The 27,997-nt window shown below is 36.1% G+C and overlaps 1 protein-coding gene across 10 annotated transcripts; it reads left to right on the forward strand.

Annotated features, from left to right (window-relative positions):
- Positions 1 to 130: 130 nt before the first annotated feature.
- Positions 131 to 27,795, forward strand: EXOC1 (exocyst complex component 1). Of its 10 annotated transcripts, none has more exons than XM_048303836.1 (21): positions 131 to 228; positions 2,141 to 2,274; positions 3,111 to 3,241; positions 5,210 to 5,369; positions 6,249 to 6,269; positions 7,027 to 7,214; positions 7,834 to 8,061; positions 8,295 to 8,427; positions 8,605 to 8,714; positions 9,249 to 9,302; positions 13,522 to 13,671; positions 14,781 to 14,886; positions 17,688 to 17,732; positions 18,870 to 19,033; positions 20,735 to 20,842; positions 21,318 to 21,394; positions 21,874 to 22,102; positions 23,101 to 23,284; positions 24,456 to 24,655; positions 26,152 to 26,346; positions 27,119 to 27,795. In XM_048303836.1, exons 2-21 carry the CDS (start codon positions 2,151 to 2,153, stop codon positions 27,269 to 27,271), a joined length of 2,760 nt encoding a protein of 919 aa, XP_048159793.1. In that variant the 5' UTR covers positions 131 to 228; positions 2,141 to 2,150; the 3' UTR covers positions 27,272 to 27,795. The 10 variants fall into 10 exon arrangements, with proteins under 10 accessions (XP_048159793.1, XP_048159799.1, XP_048159800.1 ...); XM_048303839.1 differs by having other exon boundaries at positions 155 to 234; XM_048303837.1 differs by lacking the exon at positions 131 to 228 and adding an exon at positions 339 to 440.
- Positions 27,796 to 27,997: the final 202 nt, after the last annotated feature.

The raw sequence follows: 27,997 nt of genomic DNA on the forward strand, positions 1-27,997 counted from the left end.
CCGGCACCGCGGCCGTGCCGCCCCCGCAGAGCGCTGACGCCGCTTCCGCTTCGGCGGAGCCGCCCCGCGCTCCTCCCCGCCAGGGGGCGCTGCGCCGACAGCCCGCCCCGAGCCGCGCGCCGCCGTCACGTGGGCGGAAGCAGCGGCGGGAGGAGCCGCGTCCCCGCCCGGCGCTCCCGTTCCCGGCGCTTCGCTTCCAGCGCTTCCCGGCCCTGTCCCGGCGCCGCGGTGAGAGCGAGGCGGTCCCGGCACCCTCCGCCCCTTCCCCCGTCCGGGTGGGGGGGCTGCCGCGGTGCTCCTCGGGCCGGCTCGGCCGTGGCCGTGCCGCCGAGCTTGGGGCGGGGCGGTGGCAGGAGCGGGTCGGGGGCGGCTTGTGCGGGACTCGCAGGTGGGAGGCGGTGAGGCGGTGTCGGACGGGCCCTCGGGAGGCCGCCGCTGCTGTAGGTAGCACTTCTGAGTTTTCCTGTTCTGATTGATCTTTTGATTGATTGCTGGGGGTGTTGTGGTTGGGCTGCGCTCTTGTGTCACGTTCTAACCCGGTAGGATGCAGGGGTAGCGTGTTTTCCTGTTTGCATCCTGAGAGAGGCCAAGCAGTGCTGAGCAGCCTTATCACATTGCTGTGCCACATCTGGCGTGTCTTTCCTGGGCAGGCCGCGTCTGTGATGTGATGTCTCTGACAGATTTCACGTAGCCTTTGCCTGGAACATTACAGGGAAAAACGCAGCAGTGTCTAAAGGGATTTATCTAAGTCTGGTGTGGTCTCTGCTTTCTTGAAGCTTTTTTTCCTGAGGAAGGAGCTTTATTTCCAGCTCCTTAGGCTAAATTCTATGTTCCTTGGAGACAGTAGGATTCAAGTGTGAAAAGCTTAATTTTGTGCTTGGTCCTGGCATACTGTGAAGGTTTTGATGGCTGTGACTAAAGGGACTGAGTTTGTAATAGAAGTTGAACTGTACGTGAGAGCTGGTCTTGGATCTTGGATTTATCATGTTATGCTTTATGGGAAAGGGGTATTCTGCCTAACCTGGACAACTTGTGTTAGCACTGAAATGGGAGAGTTAGCAATTTGTAGCAGTTTGATTGTGACTTAGAGCAGAAAATAAAAATCCTAAATGAGGAAGGAAAGAGGCATCTGAATCTGAAATTTCGGTATTTTGTGTGTTCATCTTATGCATCTATTGAAGAGTAACAGGAATGTCAGCCTGGTACAATTTGGGAAACAAAAGGTGGGCCCAGCATTGGATGAAGAGAAGGAAAGTTATTAGCAGCTATGGAGTGGTACACTACCATCTTATAAACAGTGTGCCCTGAGCTCTGTGCACTTGACAATACTGCTTCCACTTTGGCATGGTGGCCCTTGTTTTCCCAAGTTCTTGAGTTACTAATCTTTAAAATTACTGTAGTGCCCAAGATTTTGTCTTTCCCGTATCAGAGAAAGCAACTCAGGCATCTTCAAGAGAACAAGCCGATCTGAAATTTATCTCCATATATTGTCTTGACATCAAGCAGTATAGCGTGTCATGTGTATTAATCATGCTTTTAATGCATTGTAGAATTTTAAGGCTTAGTTAATATTGAAGCTTCTGTATTTAAATAAAAACACTGAAATGTGATGTCTAATGTGTTTCTCTGTTCAGTCTAGATAGAATCTTTATGTAGTGTGAGGAACTTTTCTGAATCAAGTGAATATTGCTAATTCCTTAATTTTCTGGAACTTGGTGGAGTTTTTGGTTTTGTTTGGTTTTTTTTGTGCTTTCTTATGTGATTGAATTCTACAAGCTTGAGCATTGGATGGTCCTTTTGTTGTGATTCCAGTTTCAACTTTTTTTATGTTAATGCGTAATATTTCCCTTTACTACAAAGAAGCTTTTTGTACTCCATTAAATTAAGCTGAAGGATCATCCCAGTGTTAATAAATTACAGTTGTCTAATTGAAATAAGAGAGTAAGCCTCTTTTGGATTTTTTCATAAAGTGGTGTGGTTTTCTACCCAAGTCATTCCTGTCTAGATTATGATTCATTAAGTTACTTGTAAAATTGAGTTTTAAGATTCTGTAGTTGCTGTAGGTACATGACTGGTTCTTTTTTTTGTGTGTGTCTGTTAAATGTGCTTGAGTTTATTTTTACTTCCTAAAATCTTTCAGCTGAGAGAAAATGACTGCTATCAAGCATGCTTTACAGAGGGATATTTTCACTCCCAATGATGAACGTTTATTGAGCATTGTGAACGTGTGCAAAGCAGGCAAAAAGAAGAGGAACTGCTTTTTGTGTGCCACAGGTACATAGGAATACCACACTGTATTTCTTGTCTTCACCTTTGTTTTTTATTTGGTTGCATTTGTTTTAGCTTTATGTACAATCCTTTTTCTTGACCTGTATAAAACAGGTGCTTTCCATTCCTAACGGAGAAAATTAGCTATAGCTTGTACTTTCATTATTGCTTCTACTAAAAAAAGAAACAAAGTCCACTACTTTTATTTACAGATCTCATTGTAATTTGTAATGAAAGAATCAAAATTATTCTTTTGGGTCTGGTGGGCTTTTGAAGCAGGCTTAATGTAGTGCTTAAAACAGGGTTTAGTAATGATCTGGCCTGATAAGCCTAAATAAAATGCTTTAAAGAATATTGGTTAGAGTCCAAGGAAAGGCACAGCAACTGAATTGAGTTCTAATGTTCCTTTAAGTGTATGTTTATTACATTTTATCTCTTCAAAAAAATTAGGTGCTTTGGGTTGATCTGTCAATAAATTAGCTTGCTAGAATATTTTTTTGACTAAAAAATGCCTGAAAATGTTCTTATTCTGACTATACTCTCCATTTGTGTCTGTGCTTGTCAGTTAAATGGTCATGGTCCAAGATGTGCTGTATCAAAGAAATAGCTGTAAATTGGGTTCATTACCTCACAAGCTGTATAGAGATGTATACCTGTTTGACTGAGACTTAAACTGAGCTATGGTTATTGTGGATGAAAATGTTTCAAAGGGTCTCTTTCCCTCAAATAAATACTATGAAATCTCCCCCACAGATAATTTGTTTCAGAAGTTGAAGTACAGCAGAAACAGATGTGAAAGTAGCATGTGTGTTTTGAAATTACTCTCTTACTTCATTTAATAGTGACAACGGAACGACCAGTCCAAGTAAACGTGGTAAAAGTGAAAAAATCTGACAAGGGAGATTTTTACAAAAGGCAGATTGCATGGGCACTTCGAGACCTTGCTGTTGTTGATGCCAAAGATGCTGTTAAAGTATGTGTCACTTTTTTGTTTAGTCCTCTGCTCATAACATCCTCTTGGTTCCAAATTAGACTTAATTTCTTTGATATAGGCTGCTTTAGAAATTAGACTGATAACAGGTTAATTAAGATGATACATTCCTGTGCCGCCTGTACCTGCATTTTCTTTTAGCCTTTGCAAGAATACAACCCTGGTAAATTGAGTAAGAGTAGTCTAGATATGCTGGAATAGCAGTAGTCTCAATATCTGCCCTGTTAGTTGTAGTGATCTCTCAGTGACTGTAGAGAACATCTGTTTCAAGTCTTACATAAATTTTTTCTCCCAAGCTTAATTTCCAGTAGGAAAATTTATGACTGTTCTGCTAATGATAGTCATAAGTTTGTCAAAATGTCAAAAGTGTTCTGCCACATGTAATGTTTTTTTTTTACTGGGACACTTAAAATGTTCTTAATGAGCAGTAAATAAGCTTGAGGGTGAGCTGGAAGCACACAGTCCTGATATGGTGGACTTTTCCACAGAACAACAGGAGCAACCTATTTTTGACCACTTAAATTCATTTGTTGTCATAAACTAAGATTTACAAGCAGGAGGGGAAAAGCCTTCATCCCATGATGTTTGGTTTTATGTTCTGGTAACTGGTTATTTGGAAGAATAGCACAGAAAACTTCAAAGTTGAAAAATCTTTGATTTCCCCCTCGCCAAGTATAGGTTTGTTATTCCAGTAATGGTTGGCTAGATTTTAGATGTTCCTAAATACCATGTTGGAGTATTGCTTCCATCAGGTTAAAATTTTACTGTCTTTCAGGGCTTTTTATTGCAAAACAGAATTTGGCAACAGTTTTCATAAATATGCTGTGATGTGTATACCACTGTAATGACAGATTTTGAAATTTTCATTTAAAAACCAAATGTGGAATGCCAAACTCCTGCATTAAAAAATGGTAGAATTAAAGTTGATAGGTACATTGTGTGTTTTGCTTTCCAAACATGGACCTATGCAACTGTTTTGATGCAGGCATTTCCTGTGCTAGTTGTGAGACAAGTCAAATTTTACAAAAGAATACTGTTTCTTTAGAAATACATGGTACTTGTATTTATCAATATAAGCTACAAAAAAAAGAACTGCTTTTATTGTAGTATACAGAAAATAAAATTTCCCATCGTGTGGTTTCTTGTGCTGCCTGCTTCTACAGATAGTAGTGACTATATAATAAGTAGCAGCAGTAGCAGATTTTACAAACTATATGTAAGTAAGAATTTAACATGTAATTGAGGCAATAACATTTTTCATCAAAAGGACCATGTAAAATGCTTGTAATTTGATATTTTAAACAGGCTTTTACTAGTTACAGTCCATACTGAGTTCATAAGTGATTGTGGAAAGTATAGTACTTTATTCAGTTGTTTTCAAAATAATGTTCTTGTCAAGCAGTAAATCTATTTGAAAATACGTCTATAATTGTTTTTTGCTATTAAGATGCCATTTTTTTCTATCCTGTTCAGTCCTATTGAATACTGTCATACCTCTAAAATGTGTAAGGTGCTCATATTTTTTTTTTTCTTCTTGCCTATCCTCTTAAGTATCCTTGAATTGTGCTTTATATGGTGTCAGTCCAGTTAACTCCAGTTACCATTTTTATATTTAGAAGGCATTAGTTGTTCTGAGGATGGTGTTTCAGGGCAGACAGCACTGTCAAATGTTTGTTGAAAATCTTACACATCTCTGTATTGTGTTATTTTCATCTTACTTGGCTTGACAAAATGCTTCTGTCGTAGCCTGGATTCTGCTTTTTCACTATCACTATTTTAGCACCTTTATTAAGGTGCATGAGGGCCCTAAAATTGCTGTATGACCTTAAGGCTGGCATCTGTGTAATTTCATTTTTATCCTGTCATCTCAATAATTAAATGCGTGGACAATCTCTGCTACTTAGAGAATCATTTGACTGCGGAGCCTGTAACACATCTCATCTTTTGCAGGAGAGTCCTGAATTTGATTTGCATTTTGACAAAGTGTACAAATGGGTTGCAAGCAGCACAGTGGAAAAGAACACCTTCATTTCGTGTATCTGGAAACTCAATCAGAGATACCTTAGAAAGAAAATTGACTTTATTAATGTTAGTTCACAGCTGTTGGAAGGTAAATTTCTACAACTATATTTGAAGTATAAAGTTTAGTAATTAATGATGTAAAACAGATATACTAACAAAAAAAATCTTAATCCTGATGGGTTTTCTTATTCTTATTTCTTCTTAACTTTATATTTTCTAAGTCTTCAGATAAGCAAGATGACTATATAACAGATTTTCTGTTGGAAAACTGAGAACCAAGGCAAAATACTTCATTAACAAAGTTCTAAATATTGATAAACTTTCTGTATTTCTAAGACATTCTGTTTCTTGAACAAAATAAAATCTACCTCCAAGATCTGCTAGGTCTAAATGTGTAACAAATCTGCTTTTGTTCTCATTTTCATTTCCCTGTGAATTAGAAAAATGCTTTAAAAAGTGAGCATCTGTAGCATTCTAGAAATTAGTGAGGTTTTATCTGAGATTTCTAGTTCATTAGCTGTGAGGCATGTGCTAAGTTCTGCTGGACCCTATTACAATTTATGTGACTGATTGGTTGCGAGGAGGGCTTTGCATCTTGTTTGCTTATCCTGTAGTTGGTATTTTTATGGTCACGTTATCTTTCCATAGTTGTATTTTATAGTAAAGCCTAGTAAGTAAGAGTATATCACGTGGAGTCTGTCAGAAGTGGTGAAACTACTGGTATTAAATACTAGACTGGTGTGTGCAGAAAAATTTGACTTAGAAATGTGAAACAGGAAGGATGACGTTACTGTGTTTTGGTGTTGACCAGAATTTGTTTTAAACCAACATCTAACATTTGAAGTTTGTGCAATAATAAAACATTCAAACTTAGTGCCACTTGAAAGTGTACACACTGTTCGTGCTTTGTCTAGCTAACATTCTCTGCTTCCTTTCCTCTGCTTTTCCATACCTTTTAATTCTTCAGAACTTCCTAAAGTTGCGGAAGGTGCGTAACACCTTTTTCCTTTATTTTGCCTTGTAAGCAATTTTCTTAAATAATATTCTTTTTGTTTGTTTGTTTTTTTAGTGCTTTGGTTAGCTTATCAAGTTTCTAGAGATAAGAGAGATGTTTCAAATGTCCTGAACACTTTCTGTCTGGACTGTGTTAATATTCATTTGTCAGCCTTTTGAGTGGCTTGTTAAATTAATTGAGCACTGCTGTGAGAAATCATAGTTAATAAAAGCATTGTTTGTTTGATTTGCACTTACCTCAGTACTGATTTTCCTGCTGTGAAACTCATCTTGAGCATCAAGATAACATATTTATTGAGTGATATACATCTTAATCAACATCTGTATGTTTCCCTTATGCTCTGTCTACCAAAAGAGAGAATCTAACTTGCACTGATTTTCCACTAACAAATCAGTGTAATACTGTAATATATTCTGATCCTGATTACCAGTGTAAGAGGTGAATAAACTGAGACTAGATTTGTTCTTTGCAATAAAGGAAGGTGGATATTTATATTTTGCTTATGTTGCAATTTGGAAAACATTGCTGTTCGGAATCAGTTCTGGAAATCGTAATGAAGCTTGTGGAAGACTGAGACTTGAAAAAAGTGTTCATAGGCAGCAGGTGCTTGTTGGGAGAGTTGTTTAATGGAGTAATTTACTTACAGATAATTAAACATACTTAAGTACTCTTGAAATGCTTGTGACTTTCTGGACTTGATAAGGTGTTTTATTTTCCTTCTCCGCCTAAGAATCTGTTCCAAGTGGAGAGAATCAAAGTGTAGCAGGAGGTGATGAAGAAGCTGTGGATGAATACCAGGAGTTAAATGCAAGAGAGGAACAGGATATTGAAATAATGATGGAAGGGTGTGAATATGCTATTTCTAATGCTGAAGCCTTTGCAGAGAAGTTGTCAAGAGAGCTACAAGTGCTAGATGGGGTAAGCATTCCTTCTAAGGTACAGTGTGCCAGCATGTTCAACTGCTCTCTTTGATACTGACCACATAGCATTCTTTGAAAAGGTAGTTAATGTGATCTGTCACATATTTAAATGTAAATGTTTCTTAGACAACCCAACATTCTAGAGGTCATTTGGAAAACTTAGGAGATGCAGGGGGTACACATGTAAGGGAACCATCAACAGCCTGCTCAAATTATCAAGTTGTGTGTTTCTTGTATATTTGGAAAATGGCTGCTGTCATGGAGACAGCTGATCTTGCAACAGAAAATCTGACCTTATCACCTACACTGGTTTTTTTGGAAGTAAAAATGTTCTGGTATAGTAGGGATTACTGTTGGGCTTTTTGTTTTTCTGCAGATCAATACTTCAGCTCTAAGAACTTGAACAAAGTTTTGGGTTTATATCTTATCTTTTTGAAATAAGGAAGTGTCATAGATTAAGGAACTTCTGTGTTCAGTAACACTATGGCTTATCTTACTTTGTTGATTTCATCAAGAGTTTTGGAAACTATTTTACAGTAATAGAGGGAGAAGGAGATATCAGAATGCTTTTGAGATATAAACATGTCTTCTAAAACGTGGCTTTATTTTCTGTACAGGCAAATATTCAGTCCATTATGGCCTCAGAGAAACAGGTGAATATCTTGATGAAGTTGTTGGATGAAGCTCTAAAGGAAGTTGACCAAATCGAGCTAAAGCTGAGCAGTTATGAAGAAATGCTTCAGAGTGTAAAAGAGCAGATGGATCAAATTTCAGAAAGCAACCACCTAATTCATCTCAGCAACACAAATAATGTTAAACTACTGTCAGAGATAGAGTTCTTAGTGGTAAGCATTTTTATTATGTTTATTATGGTTGTTCTCTTAAGGTATAAAATTCTTTCGGGTTGCTACCGTCTTTAGTATGAGGTTCCTTTAAATAATGAGCTTATTTTTTTGTTTCATTGTTGCACTAATTTCAGTAGTTATGATGATGAAATTGTATTTATTCTTCTTGGTTCACTAGCATAGCAAACCAACTTTTTTCCAGCTTATGGACAATACTATCCATTATTTTGTAGAATCACATGGATCTGGCTAAGGGCCATATAAAGGCCCTTCAGGAGGGAGATCTGACATCTTCTCGAGGCATTGAGGCCTGCACTAATGCAGCAGATGCCCTTCTTCAGTGTATGAATGTAGCTCTTCGTCCAGGTAATGTTTTTGTTAGACTACCATCTGACAAACAAAATTTATTATGGTAGTGCCTTTCCAATTAGTAGCAAGTTTTGTTCTGTTGACTGAAGGAATTGTGACCTCTGGTCTTCTTGGCTCCCATATAGAATATATTACTTTATATTTTGCACAGTCTAAAGTCCTTTTTGTTTGTAGGACATGATATGCTTCATGCAGTGAAGCAGCAGCAGCAGCGGTTTAGTGACTTGCGTGAGCAGTTTGCACGGAGACTCGCCAGTCATTTGAACAGCGTATTTGTTCAGCAGGTATTATTTCTTACTATTGAATATGAAATTTTGGGTCACAAACTTTCCTGGAGAAGAAAAACAGTCTATCTAAAATTGTACATGTTCTGTGCTGTAATCAGTAAATGCTAGAAGCTCTTCAGGCAGAGATGTTGCTAAGCATACCAAACTATAATTGCCTACAGAAGTGTCTTACATTTGAGAAAACCCCCAAACATCTCTTTTTAATGGGGTTGCTATCTGAATTAAATGCATTTTGTGATATATAAGGATTTATTTTAATTGTAGAGCTTGATTATTGAGGAGAAGAAGCACTGACCTTTTTTTAAGGATGTTAGAGGCTGAAAACATGGAAGGTCTTGCTGTCTGAAATTCAAGGACTATAAAAAAAACCCCCAAAACAAAACCAAACATACAAAATAAAATGTCTGAACCCTGGTTTTGTTCCTTAACTTAAATTGTTCACAAAACACTGTCCTGACACTTGTTTCTTAAAGTCTGGGTGGTTTTTTTAGCTTCAGTTTTTTAATTAATGTGTTTTTTATCTTCAATTAGTTTACTCAGACCCTCCTTCAGCTCTATAACAGGTCCTCCTATCATTCAGTTCCAGTGAGTACATTGAGTTTGGTACAAGATTTTCTAACTAATTTTTTTTCCTGAGCTTGAATTATCTAACTAGCAGCTGCATTTTTGACTTTGCAAAAAGAAACGTGTCCTTACTGATTACAGAGCATCAGACTTGCATCCCTTTTCACTTCTGTTATTTTTGTCAGCCCTTAAGCTTTATTTATCTGTTTATGAGCTAACATTCCTCTGATCTGATCCCCAGAGATTGCTGAGAGACAGATGGAGATGCATGGAGGAAAAATATTTTCAGTAGCAATATGTATACAACAGTACAGAAACTGCTATTGTGTGAAATTGCAATATTTGTAAATAAAAAGCAGTAATTCTGGTTTTATACATACTAGCACAATAGAAGTTGAACAGTTCTAAATTTAATGTATTAGACTGTGTGCAGAAAATGGAATAGAGTAACACTGGATAATTGTATGGAAAATGGCATTTAGAGCCTGGCTTTTTATGGCAGAGATAACTGCTTCCTACATTTTCTTCACTTCGCAGAAGAATTCCAGCTCCGCAGCATATTAATTTTTTTTGCCTTTAGCTTCTTTTCTTAAGAAGGTATTTTTCCTCTGTCACTTTTCATATTTTGAAAACCTGAGTATAGACTATGTGTCCCAGCCCTTAAATGACCAAGTAGAAGCTATGTTGTGTAAGTCCTGTGTAAATGCATCCACAAATTTGAATATTGGACTTGTGTATGGAAGTGGCTGTTTAGCAGAATGTCCTTCTGATGTTCTTTTCTGAGGATTTTATTTTTTTAAAAATGGTAAGCGATTATTATTACTGTGTAATATTATGTGTATTAGATGAAATTCTTATTCTTAAGACACAGTTCAGTGCTCTCTTAAGGTATATTGGGAATGCTATTACCAACGGGCAGTTTACATTTTTAAAATTCTGATACTAGTAGTGGCCTCACATTGTTTTTCATACAAACTTGCCCTTGAAAAGTTTTGCCTTGCTGTTAGCTGTGAGGTATTAATCAACAGATAAAACTTAACGACTTTGCTGTTAAGTTTAAGCAGGAAGAGTTCATTAACTGCAAGAGATGAGACTCTGCAAAGCTTTTTCATTGTTGTAAAAGAGGAAAAACAAAGGTTTTGTACTTCATTTTGAGATACACGTTCAAGTGTTGGAGGTACAGCAATGTTTGTGTTCTATTACTAAAATGGGCTTGTTTTGTTACTTTGAGGAATATAGCAATTTCTTAGTCTGATGATGTTGAAAACTCCCAGCTCCAATACTTTACCTTTAATATCTGAAGAGTTGCATTATTTGTTTAGAATATTTCTTAAAAAAATACTTTAAAGCACTTCAGAAAAAACTAAGATAAAGGTAAAGAATTCGAAATTAAAAAGACAAAAGAAAACATGATGGTGTCTAGGCGGCTGTTAATATTAGCAAGACATTCTGATTTGGAAATCATTAGATGGAAAAACATAGTTATGTTTACATTTGGGCCTAAATATATTTCCTTGAAAGTATGAAATTGCTCTTTATTTTTTGAAAAGCAAAATAACTCAATGCTTGATTCAAACTCCTCTTGTAAGGTACTAAAGTCCTTTACCTCCTTTACATTGAAAAGAGAATAAATATTAAAAATTTTAAACAGAAATGCAACTTCGGATTGCCATTTGCTGCAGTGTTAAAGACTGTTTACTAACAGTTAATGTCTTTGTGTTTATTGTGTAATACTAATAATTGATTAAGCTGTGTGTCTGTTACTTTAAAGATTTTTTAACAACCAAGTTCAGCACTCAAAGGCAACTCTGGGCTTTTTGCCTTTGAGATATGAAGTAGGTTGAAGCTTTGAAACTGTGAAATAGTTGAATAGCAAATTTGGGGTTTCATTTGGTAATGATTTACTTTATGCATAATGAGAGAAAGCCTGTTAATTAGGTGGGAAAGGTACATCAAGAAGCTCCATAAGGTTTTAGAGAAGGCTTGAACAGGACATAATTTACTGTAACCAGAATGATGAGTCCTGTGGAAAAGTTGGCCTGGAGAGAGAAATTTACCCTGTCAGGGAATTTGTCATCTAGCTTTATGAAGAAAGCAACTACTAACCAGAAAAGTTGTGTGCAATAAAGGGACATGAATAAAATGTTTGCATGAAAGAAGCAATAAAAATTTAGATAGCTGAGTATTTCTTAGCAGTAATATGAACAAGCATTTGGACTGATGTAGTTGATGAAAGCTGTGAAAGCCACCAGGTAAATTACAGTAAACCATAATGGACTTGAACATTAAAAATGCATGCTGTAGGAATGTAACAAACCAGGGGTAAGTGAGTTTCTCTAATTTCTTCTTCATAGAAGCATATCAAACATTTGTTGAAAATATTTACTATATGTATGCCCAGAAGCATGCCCACAGTATCAAGAATGACCTCAGTAATCACAACAGCAGCTGTGTTGCTAATGCTGGCTGGATTCCAATTCCAAATTATATGTTCCAATAATTACACTGTGTTAGCTTTTTGTTGAAGTCAGACTACATGATTGTTTTTATAAGTGAGATTTATAGTGTTATCCTTCGCCATTTTCTATGAGAATAAATTAGTGAAGTTGGCCAGGACTTGTTTCTTTGGGTCTATTTGTGAGTCAGTTTATGTAGTTAAAAGGACAGGGGTCAAAGTAAGTTCACGCTCATGTTAGATACAAAAAAGTCCTGAAACAGGTTGCCAAAGAACTTGTGGGTGCCCCATCGCTGGAAGTGTTAAAGTCCAGTTGTTCAAGGGTAGCCTGGTCTAGTGAAGGTGTCCCTGCCCATCATAGGGGAGCTGGAACTAAATGGTATTTAAGGTCCCTTCCAACTCAAACCGGTCTATGATTGTATCTAGTAGTTCAGCTTTATCCACAAGCTGGCAGTGTTCATGTCACATTACTTAGTAAAAGTTAGTATTTTACAAATTAAATAATAGAATTTTTTTTAAAACAAGTCTGTGAATGTATTGTGGAAGAGCTTTCTCTAACCAAAGGCTTGAACTGATTAGTACCTGGTAGAACAGAAAAAGGGTAAGACAGAGTTGCTTTAGTTTTGATCCAGACTGGCTTCTGTTCCAACTTAGAAACATGCAAAGGCATTTTAAATGGTATGGCTTATTCTGCTAACTTGTCATATCCAAGATGGAACTATCAGGAATGCTCTCAGGGACTGACATTGACTGACCTGCATAAACCACCTGCATGTGATGCAGGAATTGGAGACCAATTAGTACAATCTTTGTGTGCTGCCATGGCACAAACTATACTTAATGTAAGTTCTGTTGCTGTATTTACTGCAAGCCCAGTAAAAAAAGACTTTACAGAAAATATTAAAGCCATTTGGAAATTAAGTCTTGCCCTCCATTCTTTTAACCTAGGGATAGTGGTTGTGTGTTCTGCTGTGTGGCTGCACAGAGGTGTTGCCTTGCTTGCTCTTCCTGAATTGCTCGGGAAGCTTGAGTTGCTCAGTAAGCAAGTGAAAGCTTAAAAAAGCTAAATCATATGTTCTAGCAATATGATGGGATCTTTGCTTAGAGGAGGAGCATGAAGTTAATAGCTTGTGTTAAATGGATTGGTTTATGCTGCACGTTGTAAACTGTTTAGTAAATGTTCACTGACAGTGGTTGTGTGTGTTTGTTTGTGTGGAGAGAGAGAGAATGTGTGTGCACTGATGTCTTTAAGATTTGATCAAGGAAAGCTTGGCCAAAATGAACTAAAGTATGTTGAATTGGAGCAGGCTTTCAGAGGAGAGGTGTAATGCTCATCATTAACACCTGTTTACTGGGAACTTGAAATTTGTATATGAGAAAAACATCTTTAAACAGAAGCAGCTATTTTTTTAGTTTAGAGGAATAAAGTGATAATCTCTTAAAATTTTTCAGGAACAATTGAATGCTGGTCATTAAATTTTCATTCAGGTGTACATTGCATTCTTGTCCAAAAAGTGGCAAAGCAACTCACCCTGAAGGCAAAGAGCCTTAAAATGAACAAGCTTATTAGGATGTACTACCTGCCATGGCTGTAATATCTTGGTGTGTGTATTATGTTTGGTGTCCTTTTCAGTCTGCATCTCTAGACCTTGCTTCTATGCAAGGTATTTTGAGGCTTTCCTGTTTGTCTGAAGGAGATACTGTCTTCATATTAAGTTTTTCAGGAAACTTCTAGTACATCTGTGTAGTGCTTCCGGATTTACTTTAATACTTTTTCTTGTCAAGGGTCACGATCAGAGTTCCACTCTTGCCCAGCACTCTGCTGAATTGACATTACCCAATCATCATCCATTTCACAGAGATTTACTTCGATATGCTAAACTGATGGAGTGGCTCAAGAACACAGATTATGGAAAATATGAAGGGCTAACAAAGGTATGTGAAGTGCTCAAATGATGCTAGAGAATAGACATAATAGATTGGGCTTGAGAGTCAAAAGAATTGCCTGTATGTACATGTCATTCTAATATTGCTATCTATTAAATATAACTCACTGCTCCTCTTTTTTTTAATTCCTTTTTAGAATAGGAAACTTCATTTTTTAGTGTTTGTGGTATCCTGCTCTGTTTGTTTTTTTTCTCAAACATCCTATTCTGAAGTATCATAAGATACTTGTCTTAATATTTATGTAAAACAAGTTTGTCGTTGTACAGCCTAGTAAGAAAAATAATTAAGCTAATTCCAAATTGGTGTGCTTATTGCCTGTGTAACATCTCTATTTCAAGAGACCTTCATTTCACTTGGGAGTGTCAAAAACTTCAGAGGTCTCTTGTACAGTAGATTAAATAGAAACATTTTTCCCTTGTATGTAGGTAACTTTTAACTACCTTGTTTAAAACTAACCTGCAGTAAAAAAAATACTACAAAAATATACAAAATGTTCAGGTAGAAGTAAAGGAAGAGTTAGTCCTTCCAAAACAAGTCTTTTTCTTTTTCATTTAAGGTACTGTCATTCTTAAATTGAAAGATTTAAGTTAGACTTTGAAAATGACTTTGAAATAGTTATTCATTTGCCTTCAGTGTAAGCCAGATAGTGAATGGTTGACATCTTTGTGATCTTCTAATAAAAAAATGTGAGAATTGCATATATATGCGTGCTTTTGGGGGCACAGTAAGAGTCTGATAAAAGAGATTTTAGAGAATGGTGCTGAATTCTTACCATTCTACCCGTGAATTGAATTCTGTGATGCTCTACCACTAGTAATCCTATTTACTTGTACTACATTACATATTTTTCCTTGTGGAGAGGAAGTAGAAGTTTCTGATTAATGCTCAGTGAACTCACTATGAAAATGAATATAAGCTGCTTAAATATCACTACTATAATTTTGTGCATGCTGCATAAATATATAGACTTATGTAGTTCAAACCAGTTTGTTATTTAGTAGGACTTGAAAACTCACAGGTTTTTAAGAATTGTTTACCTATAATAGAAGAAAATCGGCATGAATACCTGTTAACTAAATATACATTTTTCTTTTAAGAATTACATGGATTATTTATCACGACTTTATGAAAGGGAAATAAAAGATTTCTTTGAAGTTGCCAAGATCAAGATGACAGGCACAACCAGAGAAGGAAAAAAGTTTGGTAAGTTTCCAGAAGGCACATATCTTGCTTTGAAATCTTATTATTTGCATATAAAACACTCACTACGACACCTAGGGCTAATTTTGTAATGGTGTAAAATTCTTTACTTTTGGCAAAATGGAAGAAGTTGGATGAAAAATATGATTGGTAAAACTTCTGACTTCCACAAGGCCAAAGTAGCACAACTGAAATCTTGTAAAATTGGTCAAAATAAAAGTATAAAATACAATATTTCTCTCAGTGTTCAAATCTACACTCACTTTTTATTACTTGAACTATCCCACTTTATTACCTGAACAAATTTGAACAATCAGCTCTTGTAGTTAACAGAAGTTTGGGCAGCGTTCTTTTGTGTTCCTTCTGCTGTTATTTCTGCTTTTGATAAATCTTGGGTGGATTGTAAGAAGTGGTTTTAATGCTGATTCTGCCTAATAAAACTTATGTATTTTAATGTGTTTTTTCAGGGGGATTTACCTATGTAGCCGGAGACTAGAAATCATAATTTGTTAATGTGTAGGTATTTATATTTAAGGGAGTATGTATTCCTGCTAGGATTAGTCTAGCATGAATATGGAAGTGAAGCTTAAACACAATAACCTGGATACTTAAAAAGCAACAGTGGTATAGGCATATTTATGTATTGTCTGTGTTTCAAAGCTTTTAAAAATATTTATATTTGCCACGGTTCACCAGTTTGCAAATTCTGAATTCCAAAATTATGTGCAGTAAGTAGTAAGTTCTGTCAGCCTCTTTTGGCTTTGAAGTTTGACGGTAAAAACCAGAAAAATGTAATGAAAGGAAGAAAGCAGGAAGGTGGTAAGGCTTGTTTGAGAGAGGGAAAACTGGAAAGATAAGTTTTGGCAAGCTGTTGGACATGGAAAGCAAGAGGCACCGTAAGATGTCATTGTCAGAACATTTAAAATCATAAATCTTAAAAAGCAATCTTACTGCAAGAAAAAAACCCCTTTAGCCTAATACAAATTGACTTCTGAAACATTCTAAGCACTTTGTCTTGACACTTGTTTTGTGATTTGTATTTGTGAAGAGACAGTTTTCGTGGCCGTTCCCTAACTTGTGTAAATGTTACCAGCATATCAGCAATCAGGCATTTTGGAGAAAGAGGTCCTTCAATTCACCAGAGTAAAAGCTGCACTTTGAGAAGACTTCTGTCATGTATTTGTGCAAATTTATTTATCTTGTAACGCCTTGTAAGGGTGTGCAATTTTGAAGGCTTCTGTGTTCATTGTAGTGATTGTACTACTTCAAAATACCTCACTTCTAAACTTTTTTAAGGAGTAGTGTAGGTGCATAATGCTCCAGTTGTACTCAGATACGAAAGATGACGTGTTTCCAAGCTGTGTTGGTGTGTGTTCTTGCCTTTTTTTTTGTGCTTTGGGAGTAGCACTGCTGTTTGAATGCGTCAAATGCAGAGGGGATGCTGGGAGAACTCTGGCATTCTGTGCTAGCGCAAGGTTCTTTGTCTGCATTTTTATGGCAAAAAAACCCAGCCTGGGTCATGAGCATTCACACTCGTCTTAAGTAGACTTTTTTCTTTTTTTTTTCTTTTCTGATGAAGCCAAGACTTTGATACTTAAATACCATAAAGTCAGTGTTGGAAAGAGTGCTACTACTGTCATATGTTTATATGATGTAGCTTGCCAAAAGCCACTAAGGCTCCCTTGATTGTCCACGGCCTGATCTGTGTAGTTCATCACATTCTGTAATAGGTCCCATGTGTTTAGAAATTGGGGATGATGAAGAACTGGGACCAATGCATGACAGTTGCATATGCCAAATATATCATACCTAAACCTTTTTTTATTCAAAATCTGCCAAAATCCCCAAGATCTAAAAACCAGACTGGAATTAAATTTGAATTTGATGTTACAATTATCAGTAGTGTTGCCTACTTGAGAACATCTGGTATTTAAGACATGTTTGTGGCATTTAGAAGTATCTACTCATTCTATTACAGTAGGTTCTGCTTGCCTGCTCCATTTTGGGGGGCTTGTAGCATCCATCCTCATCAAGATCTTTTTAATACCACATACTGCTTTTAGTGTATGTATGCAAATGCCTTTTACTCTAGGGTTTCTATATTTTCTACAAATGCCCATTTACTTTAAATTTTATGTTGAAGTCCACTTGAGGAAACTTCAGTTCTGAAAACAAACAGGAAAAATATAAAAACCTCTTCATAAATTTTTTTACTGTACGTTTATTATTTTTATCCTCTCCAAATTTGCAGTCATCTGTTTTTGTGCAGCATGAATGCAAAAGATGTATTCTCTATGTAAACACCCTGATTTGCAACAACTATGAAAAGGTTAGCCAGCTTACTGTCAATATGAATTACTCTGCAGTAATGGTACGTGTTTTAAATTGAAAAGATGGACGATATCTCCGACTCAGTAAAAAAATTCCATAAGTACATTTTAATTTCTTCAAGTCTATTATTGATATGATTTATCTTGGAAACTGAGTCTGACAAATAATTTAATGGACTTCTCAATCTGGGAGAACTCAGAGTGTGTTATCAAAAATGTTTTTCAAACATACTATATAAGAAAAAGCAAATTTTAATACCTGGAAACTTACTCTATTTTCCGTGTAGTTTAGATACTGAATTTCTAGCATAGTACCTCTCCAACTAAATGTGTTTGCAATGTAGTTACTTGCTGCTTATAGTTCTCCGCATGTTTCTTTCCAGTTAGAGCTTAACTTGCATCTTGTGCATGGTTTGTGCAAACTGCATTTTAACTTGTCTTTGTCTTTGATGCTTGCAACCTAATCCATCCCAGCTACACTGCCTCGAAAAGAAAGTGCTGTCAAACAGGAAACTGAGAGTGAGTATAACTAGTTGCATTAGTTGGTATTGTCAATGCATGTGTGTCAATGTTACGATGTAGTGCTGCATCAGGGAGAATCTACCTAACACTGAAGCACTCTGTTCAGAATGAAATAAACATTAGCAGAATCACCAGGCTTGCAAGGCAAAAAGAAAGCACAGCTGTAAGTCCCAACATAGAATTTGAGAAGGTTTGCACATAAAGGCAGTATCTTTTGGTTTTCCCATGCTACTGGTTGATAGCAAAATACGTTTGTGCCTGAGAGCTTGTCATAGTTTTCCACTCTACCAGTAGGTTGAAGTGACAATTTAGATTAGATCTATAGACTTTGTCTTGTGTCCCTAGACTAGATACCAACGCAGCAGTTAAATGAAGCTTGCAGGATTGCTTTTAAGTTTCTTTGTGGCTTAGATATGACAAGTTTACTTGGAGATCTAATATTGATAATTTTTTCGTCTTTTTTTGTTATTAGCTTTCTCTGTCCTGGTCCAACATTTCTGAAAAAATTGGGGGAAAAAGAAATAAAAAAGAAAATACATGCTTCCAGGAGAAGGCCCAGCAGTATCATGAAGAAATGATTGAATGTTAATTAGGATCAAAAGGAGGGGAGAGCATTAGCAGCAGAGTTACTATGGGATTGTAGATCCAGCAAAACAGCTGGAACAAACTGTGTAGATAAAAGGATGTTAACAGCAGAAAGATCAAGTTCAAGATGAAAAAGTGTCTGTGTATATAAAACTTTTTAATATTTTTCCCTCCTGTGGTTCAGTTCTTCTGCTTCTGGCAACCTTTGCCCAAAATACATTCACAAAGATCATAACTGGTCTTAGCTTTCCAATCTTCAATCCCCATGTTACTGTATTTTAGAGTTTTGTTCCTTTTATACCTTTTTTCCATACTTTACGAGAGTTTAAATAGTTTTATTGTTCTTTGAAAATTGCTGAAGAATCTCAGTTACCTTACATTGAGAAAATAATAACGTTTACAGCAAAAGCATTATAGCTTAGACAAAAGTTGTTTCATTTAATATAGGACTACTAGCAGCTCTTGATCTCCTATGTTCTGTAACAAACCTATTCTTGAGTACTTTATTCTTCCTTCACTTTCCTCCTTCATAGTGTCTTTATTTCACAGGTCTTCATGGAAGTTCTGGGAAATTGACCGGGTCTACTTCTAGTCTAAATAAACTCTCTGTTCAGAGTTCAGGAAACCGTAGGTCTCAGTCATCCTCACTGTTAGACATGGGAAACATGTCTGCCTCTGACCTGGATGTGGCTGACAGAACAAAATTTGATAAGGTAAAGCCAAAATATCACATAGAATTCCTGCTTAGTTTTGTATTAGAAGTATCTTACATATCCTTCTTGTATAGTTCAAAAATCTGTACTTTTTAAATCTTAAAACATGTCAATTTCAAAATTTGTGTGTACCATACATCTAATAAAGGCAGTTCCTAAGAAATACGTAGATCACAGTATTGTCATCAGATTATACGATTCTGTTTAGTTCCTTTATATGCTGTGTATGATCTTTAAAGAATATCAAGGATAAAAAATGGTCTGTTAAGTTTAAGCCAAATACGAGTTTTTAAGCAAATAGGAATGGAACTGATGGATTCTCAACTGATTTTATTTTTCTCAATTCATTCAGTGTTCTAGGACATTTTGCCAGTATGTAAGCAAAAGTGAAAGACAGGGAAGATAAGAATTTTAGCCAGGACTTGAGAGTGACCCTAAAATTTTTTTTATACTGGTTTCACATTAGTTACCATCAATTTTAAATTTTAACCAATAGCACTAAGTTATTATTGGGGTGTCCTTATCCTGTTTTAAAACCTGCTGTCCTCAGCATCTGTTGACTTTTTTTTTTTAAAAGTGACAGTGCTCACCATTTCTTGCGGAATTAACTCCTCGGTGCTGTGGAAGGAAAACGAGCAGTTATCAGTCAGAGATAAAAATAATTTTCTTGTTCTCTATTGAATTACTTGATGGAGATGAATGTTTTTCTTCTGACCTCTTCAAATCATTGCTCAATCTTTTTCTGGGAGGAAATAAATGCCTGAAACAATATTAACTGTGAAGTTACTACAAACCGGTAGCAGCAACTTGTCTAGAATTAAAAAACTAACTTGTTAAAACAGGTTTATACAATTATTGTGCTATTATCTTCAATTTCTCACTTGTATCTCACACCCATTGGGGATATGTGAATGTGACAGTATACATGGAGTTGTAAGCAATTGAGCTGACCTACTAGGTTGTTGGGGGTTTGTTTCCTATGGGAATTTTCATCAGCATGGATTTCCTATGTGCTTAGATTGCTTCAATTTATGTAAATTATTGCATGTCTTAATCTTTAAGTACTTGCAGAGGAATTTCTAATAGACGTATGTCTAACATCTGACTTAGAATTTCCTTATTTTGTATTTATAGAATTAAATTATTGTAATTAATTATTGCCAAAATACTGTTTCATTTTAGTTTAAATCTAAAAATTGTGTTGCATACTTCAGTACAAAACCTACTTGTTTGTTTCTGTAGCAGCTATGTGGAAACTTTTTCTACTTTTTCTACACAGCAGTTAACTTCTACATACGCAGTTGACCTGTTTTTCTTCCCTGAAGATTTTGTCTTCCTCCACTCAGCAACCCAGGCAGAAAAGATGGTGGCAGACCCCATGACTTACTATGAAAATGCGAATGTTTCCAGTATAGCACAAAAGTGCTTCCTCAGGCTGTGACTAGAAAACTTCTAGTTATGGAAAAACATAGATTGTTCTTTTCTTCACAGTATTACATGGATAAGAAAGGACTGTGTTGAAGATGCAGCTATTGCTTTTAAAGATCTAAGTACAAGCTGTTTCCATTTCTGTTAAGTTGTAGTAAGCCTAGTAGTAAAGCTTAGTGAAGATAGAAGGTCTATGCAACAAACAATTAAAGTTAGTATTGCTAACTGTCCGTAGTATTTGGTGTGTTGATAAAATATTTTGACTTTCTTTAGATTTTTGAGCAAGTATTAAGTGAACTAGAGCCTCTGTGTCTGGCGGAACAGGACTTCATTAGTAAATTTTTCAAACTGCAGCAACATCAGAGCACGTCTGGAACAACGGTAGGACTTATATTCTCTGTCACTGAAGTAGAAAGTATTGACCAGGCCTCAAAAGAGACCTGTTTAAAAGAGGACTTTGGGATTTATCGGCAATTATGTGATCCAGGTGATAAGTAATTTCTTTTTCTTCAGGAACTGGCAGGATCTTTAATTTTGGCTGATCAATACAAAATCTGTGAAAGAAGGACTGACATGTTTCCTTTGCTATGGCTTTGTCTTCTCATAAGATCTCAAGAAACACTTCATCATGCATCGTAGGAAGACAGTAGGGAGTAATCGTGGATAGTATTGTATTCAGTGGAACATGACTGGAAAATTACCAGAACCTTGCAAACCGCTCAGTTTTCCACTCTGGAGGCAGGGGGTGGTGGGGGTATGGAGCTACTACCTACAGTGGTTTTGTCAGATACAGTAACTGCTTAGATATAGAATTGGAGACAAACCTTATCGTTACATACATTCCTTGTTCTTACAGAACGAAGTGGAGGAAATGGATGGAGTAGCTTTCTCTCGTTCGTACACTTCTGGTGTTCCACAAACAGTATCATCGGAGTATGTGCTGCTGTTTATTATTGATTCTTAAGCCTATGTTTGAGTTTATCTGGCATATAAAACTTTTTTCTCTAAAATCAGAAACTACTCCCTTTCAGTGAAAATGAACAGTGAACTTTTAATTTTTACCTAGACACTGAGTGTCAGTAAAAAGAATTTTGTTTTATATAGGATGGGTGTTCCTGTATATAGTTGTTTAATTCTCTTAATAGTTTGCAAATTGAAATTAGGCACTATAATATAGAAAATATGCTTAGCAAAGTTCTGAGAGTGTGTGGCAGCTTCCACAGAGAAAATACTTTTTGGAATATTTTACACCTGTGACTATTGATTTTTACTGTGTGGTATTGACTTTCTGAAAATCATGAGACTTGTTGAATGCAAATAAGACTACTATATCAAATAAATATATCAAAAACCATGTAAAATAGCCTAGTAAACTGTCAGAGTAATATTTTCCTCTTATGCATTTTTAATAGGAAGGACATGATCCGACAAATGATGACAAAAATATTTCGTTGTATTGAACCTGAGCTGAATAACCTTATAGCACTGGGAGACAAGATTGATAGCTTTAATTCCCTTTATATGTTAGTTAAGATGAGTCATCATGTATGGACAGCACAAAATGTGGACCCTGCGTCCTTTCTCAGCACAACACTTGGAAATGTTTTGGTGACTGTCAAAAGGAACTTTGATAAGTGCATTGTAAGTTCTTTAGTTATTCTAATTAAGCTAATGGTAATATTATAGGAAGCCCACTCCTACCCAGTTTGATTTTACACTTCTGTATACTTAAATTCTTGCTTTAAATTTGAAGTGAAAATTAGTAACCTTATTGCTTTTCTACTGGCCAAGCCTTCGAATAAAAGGTGGTTGTGTTTCTTTTTTCCTCTCTGTTCTAGTTTTCTTCAATAAGTAGCTATTTGTAACAAATAAGACCACTCAGTCACGGTTCTGAGGTAGTTGACATTTTTAGTTGTTTGTTTAAACTTGTACTCCGACAGAGATTACTAAAGTCCATTAGGTAAAATATAGCTCTCTGCCTTTTTACTTGCCGAAACCAAACCTTGGGGACTTACGAGGGTGTGAAGTCTTTTGGCAGTAGCAGAGACAGCCTCTACTGTCTGAAACTTCCTTTTACTAATAAGGTTACAACCATTATATGGAATGTGGCAGGTTTACTGAAAACAAAACTTTGTTTTATTGTCATAAATGTAATTTGACTCTAGGCAAACATCATAAAACTGACCATTCTTGATCAGTTTAATACTTAAAATATTTTGAAACAGATTTTTTTATTACACTCAGAAATAAAATTTCAATAGAAGACTAAAGAAACTTCCTGCAGCAAAAGGAATTGTTAGCTTGGCTGAACCAGAAAAGTGGAGTTCCTTGTTAGATTATAAAATGAAAATTGTTAATTGCTTCTGGTGCATAAATTTGGTGTTTTTTTTATTGGGTGTTTTTTTGGTAATACTAAGTAAATAAAGGAGAATAAAAGACCATCTTTCCTTTTTCTGTTCAATTATTTTACTTAACAAGTTTTTAAGCGTAAAAAGGGTGAAAGGCTGAATAGATGTACTAATTGAAAGAACTATTTCTGTGTTTGGATACATGTCAATTTTTCAGTATGTCTGCATTGTTTCTTTTAATACTTCTTACATGATCTGGAGCCTAACACTTGTTCTTCTTTTAAATTAAAGAGTAATCAGATGAAGCAGATGGATGAAGTAAAAATCTCAAAGAAGAGTAAAGTTGGGATCCTTCCATTTGTTGCTGAATTTGAAGAGTTTGCAGCCCTTGCTGAATCAATTTTCAAAAATGCAGAACGACGAGGAGATCTAGATAAAGCCTACATAAAACTTATTAGAGCTGTCTTTGACAGTGGTAGGTCTTCCAAGGCTGTCATAGTTTCTAAAATAATTGTTTCCACCTGTTTACATATAATTTTGCCCCAAGTAACTGGTGATTTTTTTAAGACTGTGCTGAAATTTTGGTTGTCTCTGTTACTGTGAGCAAGTGTAATCCTTTTGATTGTAGTATACTTTTTAGATACTTCCCTTTGTACATACCTGTAAAGTAACTTTGAGTTGTGTCAGAGGGAAGTGGTTAAGACTTTGAAGAGGGAGAGGAGATGGCAGCAACATGGCATGCTCAATTTGAAGTGGTTTCTTGTCTTTTTTTCCCCCTGTAAAAAGTCATATAGGAAGAACAAAAACTGGCAGTAGCAGATCTTTCCTAGTTGGTAGTTCAGTGTTCTGACTGGAATGAATCTGTGGTCATTACTGATACTCTGGTGCCCTGGATCACTTTGATGGGCATCCCGGTAGTCTCAGCAAAATGATTAATGGATGAACAGGCACAGAAACTTAATTGCTCTTGGTTGAAGCTATCCTCTTTCAGCCCACTTTTAGGTGCAGTAAGGGAGGGATAGGTAGAATTTTTTTTGCCTATTTGTTTTTTGTTTTTTTTTTTTTTAATTTTTTTTTGTCAGGGGAAGGGGGAAATAAAAAATTTATGTGCAGGATTATCCATTTTTATTGTTAAATTTAGGGACTGACAGTAATTTTGACCATAAAGCTAATGAGCAAAAGCTGAGATTAAGAAGTACATTTAAAAAAACCCCTCTATTTTATTGAAGATTTTTGTCCTAGTGAAGATGGGAATCGATTTTGCTGTGACTTTTCTTAAAAAGGTCTATCACATGAAACTTATTAGGGGTACTGAAAGCATGCCTGTAAGCCTCCCCAGAATGTGACTTGTTCCTCACATCTGTAAATGAGACCATACATACTCACTATTTTGTACCTTTTTATAAGTGACTTTTTTGCCATATAAATTTCATGGTCTTAGAGCCTGTATGAATTTGTTTCTTTTTTTGAAGGCTCTTAGGTAGCATTTTATTTAGTGGCAATTCTGACAACTACTCATACAAATGTTAATCAGTTACATGAAATTCAAAATTCCTTTTTTGATAGCATTATGGTTATTGGTTATGTTTTTCTGAATTTGGTTGTCCTTTTGTTATTTTAAGTATTTTGCTTCCTGTTTCTTTCAGTTGAGAAAGTAGCTAATGAAAGCCAGAAGACACCCAGGGATGTGGTCATGATGGAGAACTTTCATCATATTTTTGCAACACTTTCTCGCTTGAAAATTTCTTGTCTGGAGGCTGAGAAAAAAGAAGCCAAACAGAAATACACTGATCATCTTCAGTCTTATGTAATCTACTCACTTGGACAGCCTCTTGAGAAATTAAATGTGAGTATATCTGAGCATTCATTTAAATGGTACAGAATAGTTTTTGAATGTTTAATTTGCATTATTTGATCTCTTTATCACTGCATTTATCATAATCTCTTATTTTATTATTTTGGACTGGAGCATGTCTGGCAAGAGTACTCATGAGGGTAACAGTCTTGGATGAAAATAACCAAATTTTTCATGGCAATTAATAGTACTGACTAAACATCAGTGTCTTAAGCAAATGGTTTTGAGGAAGAAGAAAGTGAGGGGGAAAGTAATCGTGAGTTTTGGGATAATCTTCGTCATCTCAACTGCAGAGAAATTTGCTGTAGTTTCTGAGCAGTTAAACAAGAAGAAAAGTTATAGGAAAATTCTGTATGTCTGAAGTTGAACTAAATGTTAAACTGAGTGGTGATTTAGGTTCAGACTCAGTTCTGTCCTCTTGAATGTCTCCCACTGTTCATGGCTTTTTCTATAAACAGGATTTCAGGCATCCATTTTCTGAGACATTTAAGATCTCTTTTTGAAAATTAAAATGCTTTATTGCTGTTTCCCACTTTCGGGTTGACTCTGACCAGCACCTAAGCTGCCACGTAACTAACTGCTGCTCAGTCCCCCCTCTCCAGGGGAGACAATAGGAACAGCAAAAGTGAAAAAACTTGGGGGTGGAGATAAAGACAGTTTAATCAGAGAAGGGAAGAGAGGGAGACGGGAAAAAAAATAAAGTAAGTGATGCAAAAGCTGTCATTGACTACCTCTCACAAGCAGACTGATGCCTGGGCAGTTTCTGAGCAACAGCCACCGTGAAGCCAAATACCAACCCTAATTTTTATAGCTGAGCATGATGTTATGTGCTATGATTTGATCAGGTTTGACCTGTTCATCAATAACCAAAACGTTGGTATCAGCTCTGTTTTAGCCACAAATCCAAAACACAGCATTATAGGCTGCTGTGGAGAAAATTTAATTAGAGAGTTAACTCTGTCCTAGCCAGACCTGATGCACTGTTGAGGCTGAACCTGCATGTTCACAGAAATACGTCCCTCTACTAAAATATTTTATATTTACTATGTTGAGAAAACTGGTCAATGGCAATGAGAAGGGAGGACAATTGTGAACAAATATGCTCGTGTGTAATTACGGTTTAAATAAAGATGCTCAGGTGCTTAGTGAGTTTATCCAAAAGATCCAGTATTTGGATCCCTGGCTATTAGCTCATGGAGTGAGGTTCTTAAGGCCGATTGGTTATTAGTTACAAGGTTGCAAAGAAAAGCTTGATTGCTTCTAGAAATGATTGGTTTCAGTTTTATGCTAGTTCTTGGAGTGCTATATTGTTGGTCTGTGTTTTAATTTTTATAGCTGAGCAGTACTTCATGCCCAATTACAAAACAAAAATTGGGAGAACACAACAGTCATGAAGCAGAATCAAGATTTAACCACACATATCCTTGTCAAATTAAATTAATTAGCTCAGATTTATGATAGTGACTAATGCTGTTACTTGTTGTTAGCATTTTTTTGAAGGTGTTGAAGCTCGTGTGGCACAAGGTATACGAGAAGAGGAAGTAAGCTATCAGCTGGCTTTTAATAAACAAGAGCTTCGTAAAGTTATAAAGGAATATCCCGGTAAAGAAGTGAAGAAGGGCTTGGATAATCTCTACAAGAAGGTAGATAAACATCTCTGTGAAGAAGAAAACTTACTTCAGGTAAACTAAATTATGTCTTAAAAACCCTATAATGTTACAGGGAGGCTTTTTATTACGGCTTTTGCACATGTATTCTGTGAAAATTTCAGCATAACTCTGAAAACATAAATTTTGAGTGCAGCTTTTTGGTTTTTTTATAATCCCGCTCTGTTTCTATTTCTTTAATATTCATTTGAACCAGAGTGGTGGAGATAAAGTTCAGAAGGAAACTTCCTTTATTATTTCCTAGCTGATCATTAATGGGTGACGTCTTCTCTGAAAAATATACTGGAAATGGAGAGAACTAGATTTAAATGAATGAGTAACCTGATGTGAAATTTAGCTGGTGCACTATAGCAGAATACTTTCAGTTATATATATTTTCTGATAGTTGTATTATCTAATGTTTTTCTTATATTCCATAAACTTTCTCACTGGAGTAAATGATAAGTAGACTTGAGTTAAGCTTGTTTAAACAGCTTTTTAAAGTCTGAAACATGAATTGTTGCACTCTTCTGGTTCAGGGTGTTTTCCTGAAAGACAAAGCAGTGCCTCTGTTAGGAAAACCTCCCTGTCTTCTTTACTATTTTGTGCTTTGCATGTTTATTACAGGTCATGTCAACATTACCAATCTTAATGGGTAAAAACATCCATCTTTTTTTTTAATGCAGCAACCCCATGTATTGAACTTTATTAGCAATCTTCGACTGTAAAATGACACCTGAACTGAGAATTGATTAATGTAGTGTATTGTGCCAGTTGACTTTTTCCTAAAGTTTTGTCTCTTTGGCAGGTTGTGTGGCATTCCATGCAAGATGAATTTATACGACAATACAAGCACTTTGAAGGGCTGATAGCTCGCTGCTATCCTGGATCAGGAATTACTATGGAGTTCACTATACAGGATATTTTAGACTACTGCTCCAGTATTGCACAGTCCCATTAAGTTCTAGAAAGGGAAAGAGAAGCTAGCAAAGTGTGTGCCTGTGTACAAGGGAATCAAACACTATAAATGTTACTGGGTTTTAAAAGGTGGATTTCCACATGTGTGTAGTTAACTGCCCTATATGTTGAGTTACACTCCTGCTTCAAATGCCTTTCAGGGCAAAATGAAACCTTTGGGGATTTGTTGTGCTTCTCCTGGGCTGAAGTACTGTTTGAAAGCATTAATTCTGTGAAACACTTTGGATACAGTTTTTCCCTTCTGTAATATTCAAATACTTTTATTTATAATCCCTTCTCTTGCTAAAAGCAGTAAGCACTACCTTCAGAGTATGCCAAAAGAATACTACTGTTTTCACTAATATTTTGCATCTTAGAAATTATGTAAGCATTGAAGACTGCAAGATATTTTCCCTTCCTTGTTCTAAGAAGTATGGATATAGAACTTTATGCAGTGGGAAGACTGAATTGATGTTGAGATGTAATGTGACTATGGCTAGAATTCTTAATTAAACTACGTTCATCATATTCTTTATTTCTGTGGAGTGTTATTTCAAAAAGGTGAAAATGCCTGAAGGAGTGAATGCCATTGTTTTGCTTCTGGCCATTGAAGAGTTGCTTCATTTCTGCACGCATGTTGTTTTTCTTGCTTTTAGTAAGTATGATGTAGTATCAGTATACTCCCATGTCATGTAAGCCCTTCCTCCTCTTGGAGCTTCAGCTGCCAGGA

This window comes from Corvus hawaiiensis, chromosome 5 (assembly GCF_020740725.1).
Source record: "Corvus hawaiiensis isolate bCorHaw1 chromosome 5, bCorHaw1.pri.cur, whole genome shotgun sequence".
NCBI lineage: Eukaryota > Metazoa > Chordata > Aves > Passeriformes > Corvidae > Corvus > Corvus hawaiiensis.

Bases quoted from the DNA above. Each gene is read 5' to 3' on its own strand.
- EXOC1 (XM_048303836.1), top strand. From the start codon at position 2,151: ATGACTGCTATCAAGCATGCTTTACAGAGGGATATTTTCACTCCCAAT. The intron at 14,887-17,687 runs GTAAGTTTCCAG...AATCCATCCCAG, and splicing joins CAGAGAAGGAAAAAAGTTTG to CTACACTGCCTCGAAAAGAA. The intron at 19,034-20,734 runs GTAAAGCCAAAA...GACTTTCTTTAG, and splicing joins ACAGAACAAAATTTGATAAG to ATTTTTGAGCAAGTATTAAG.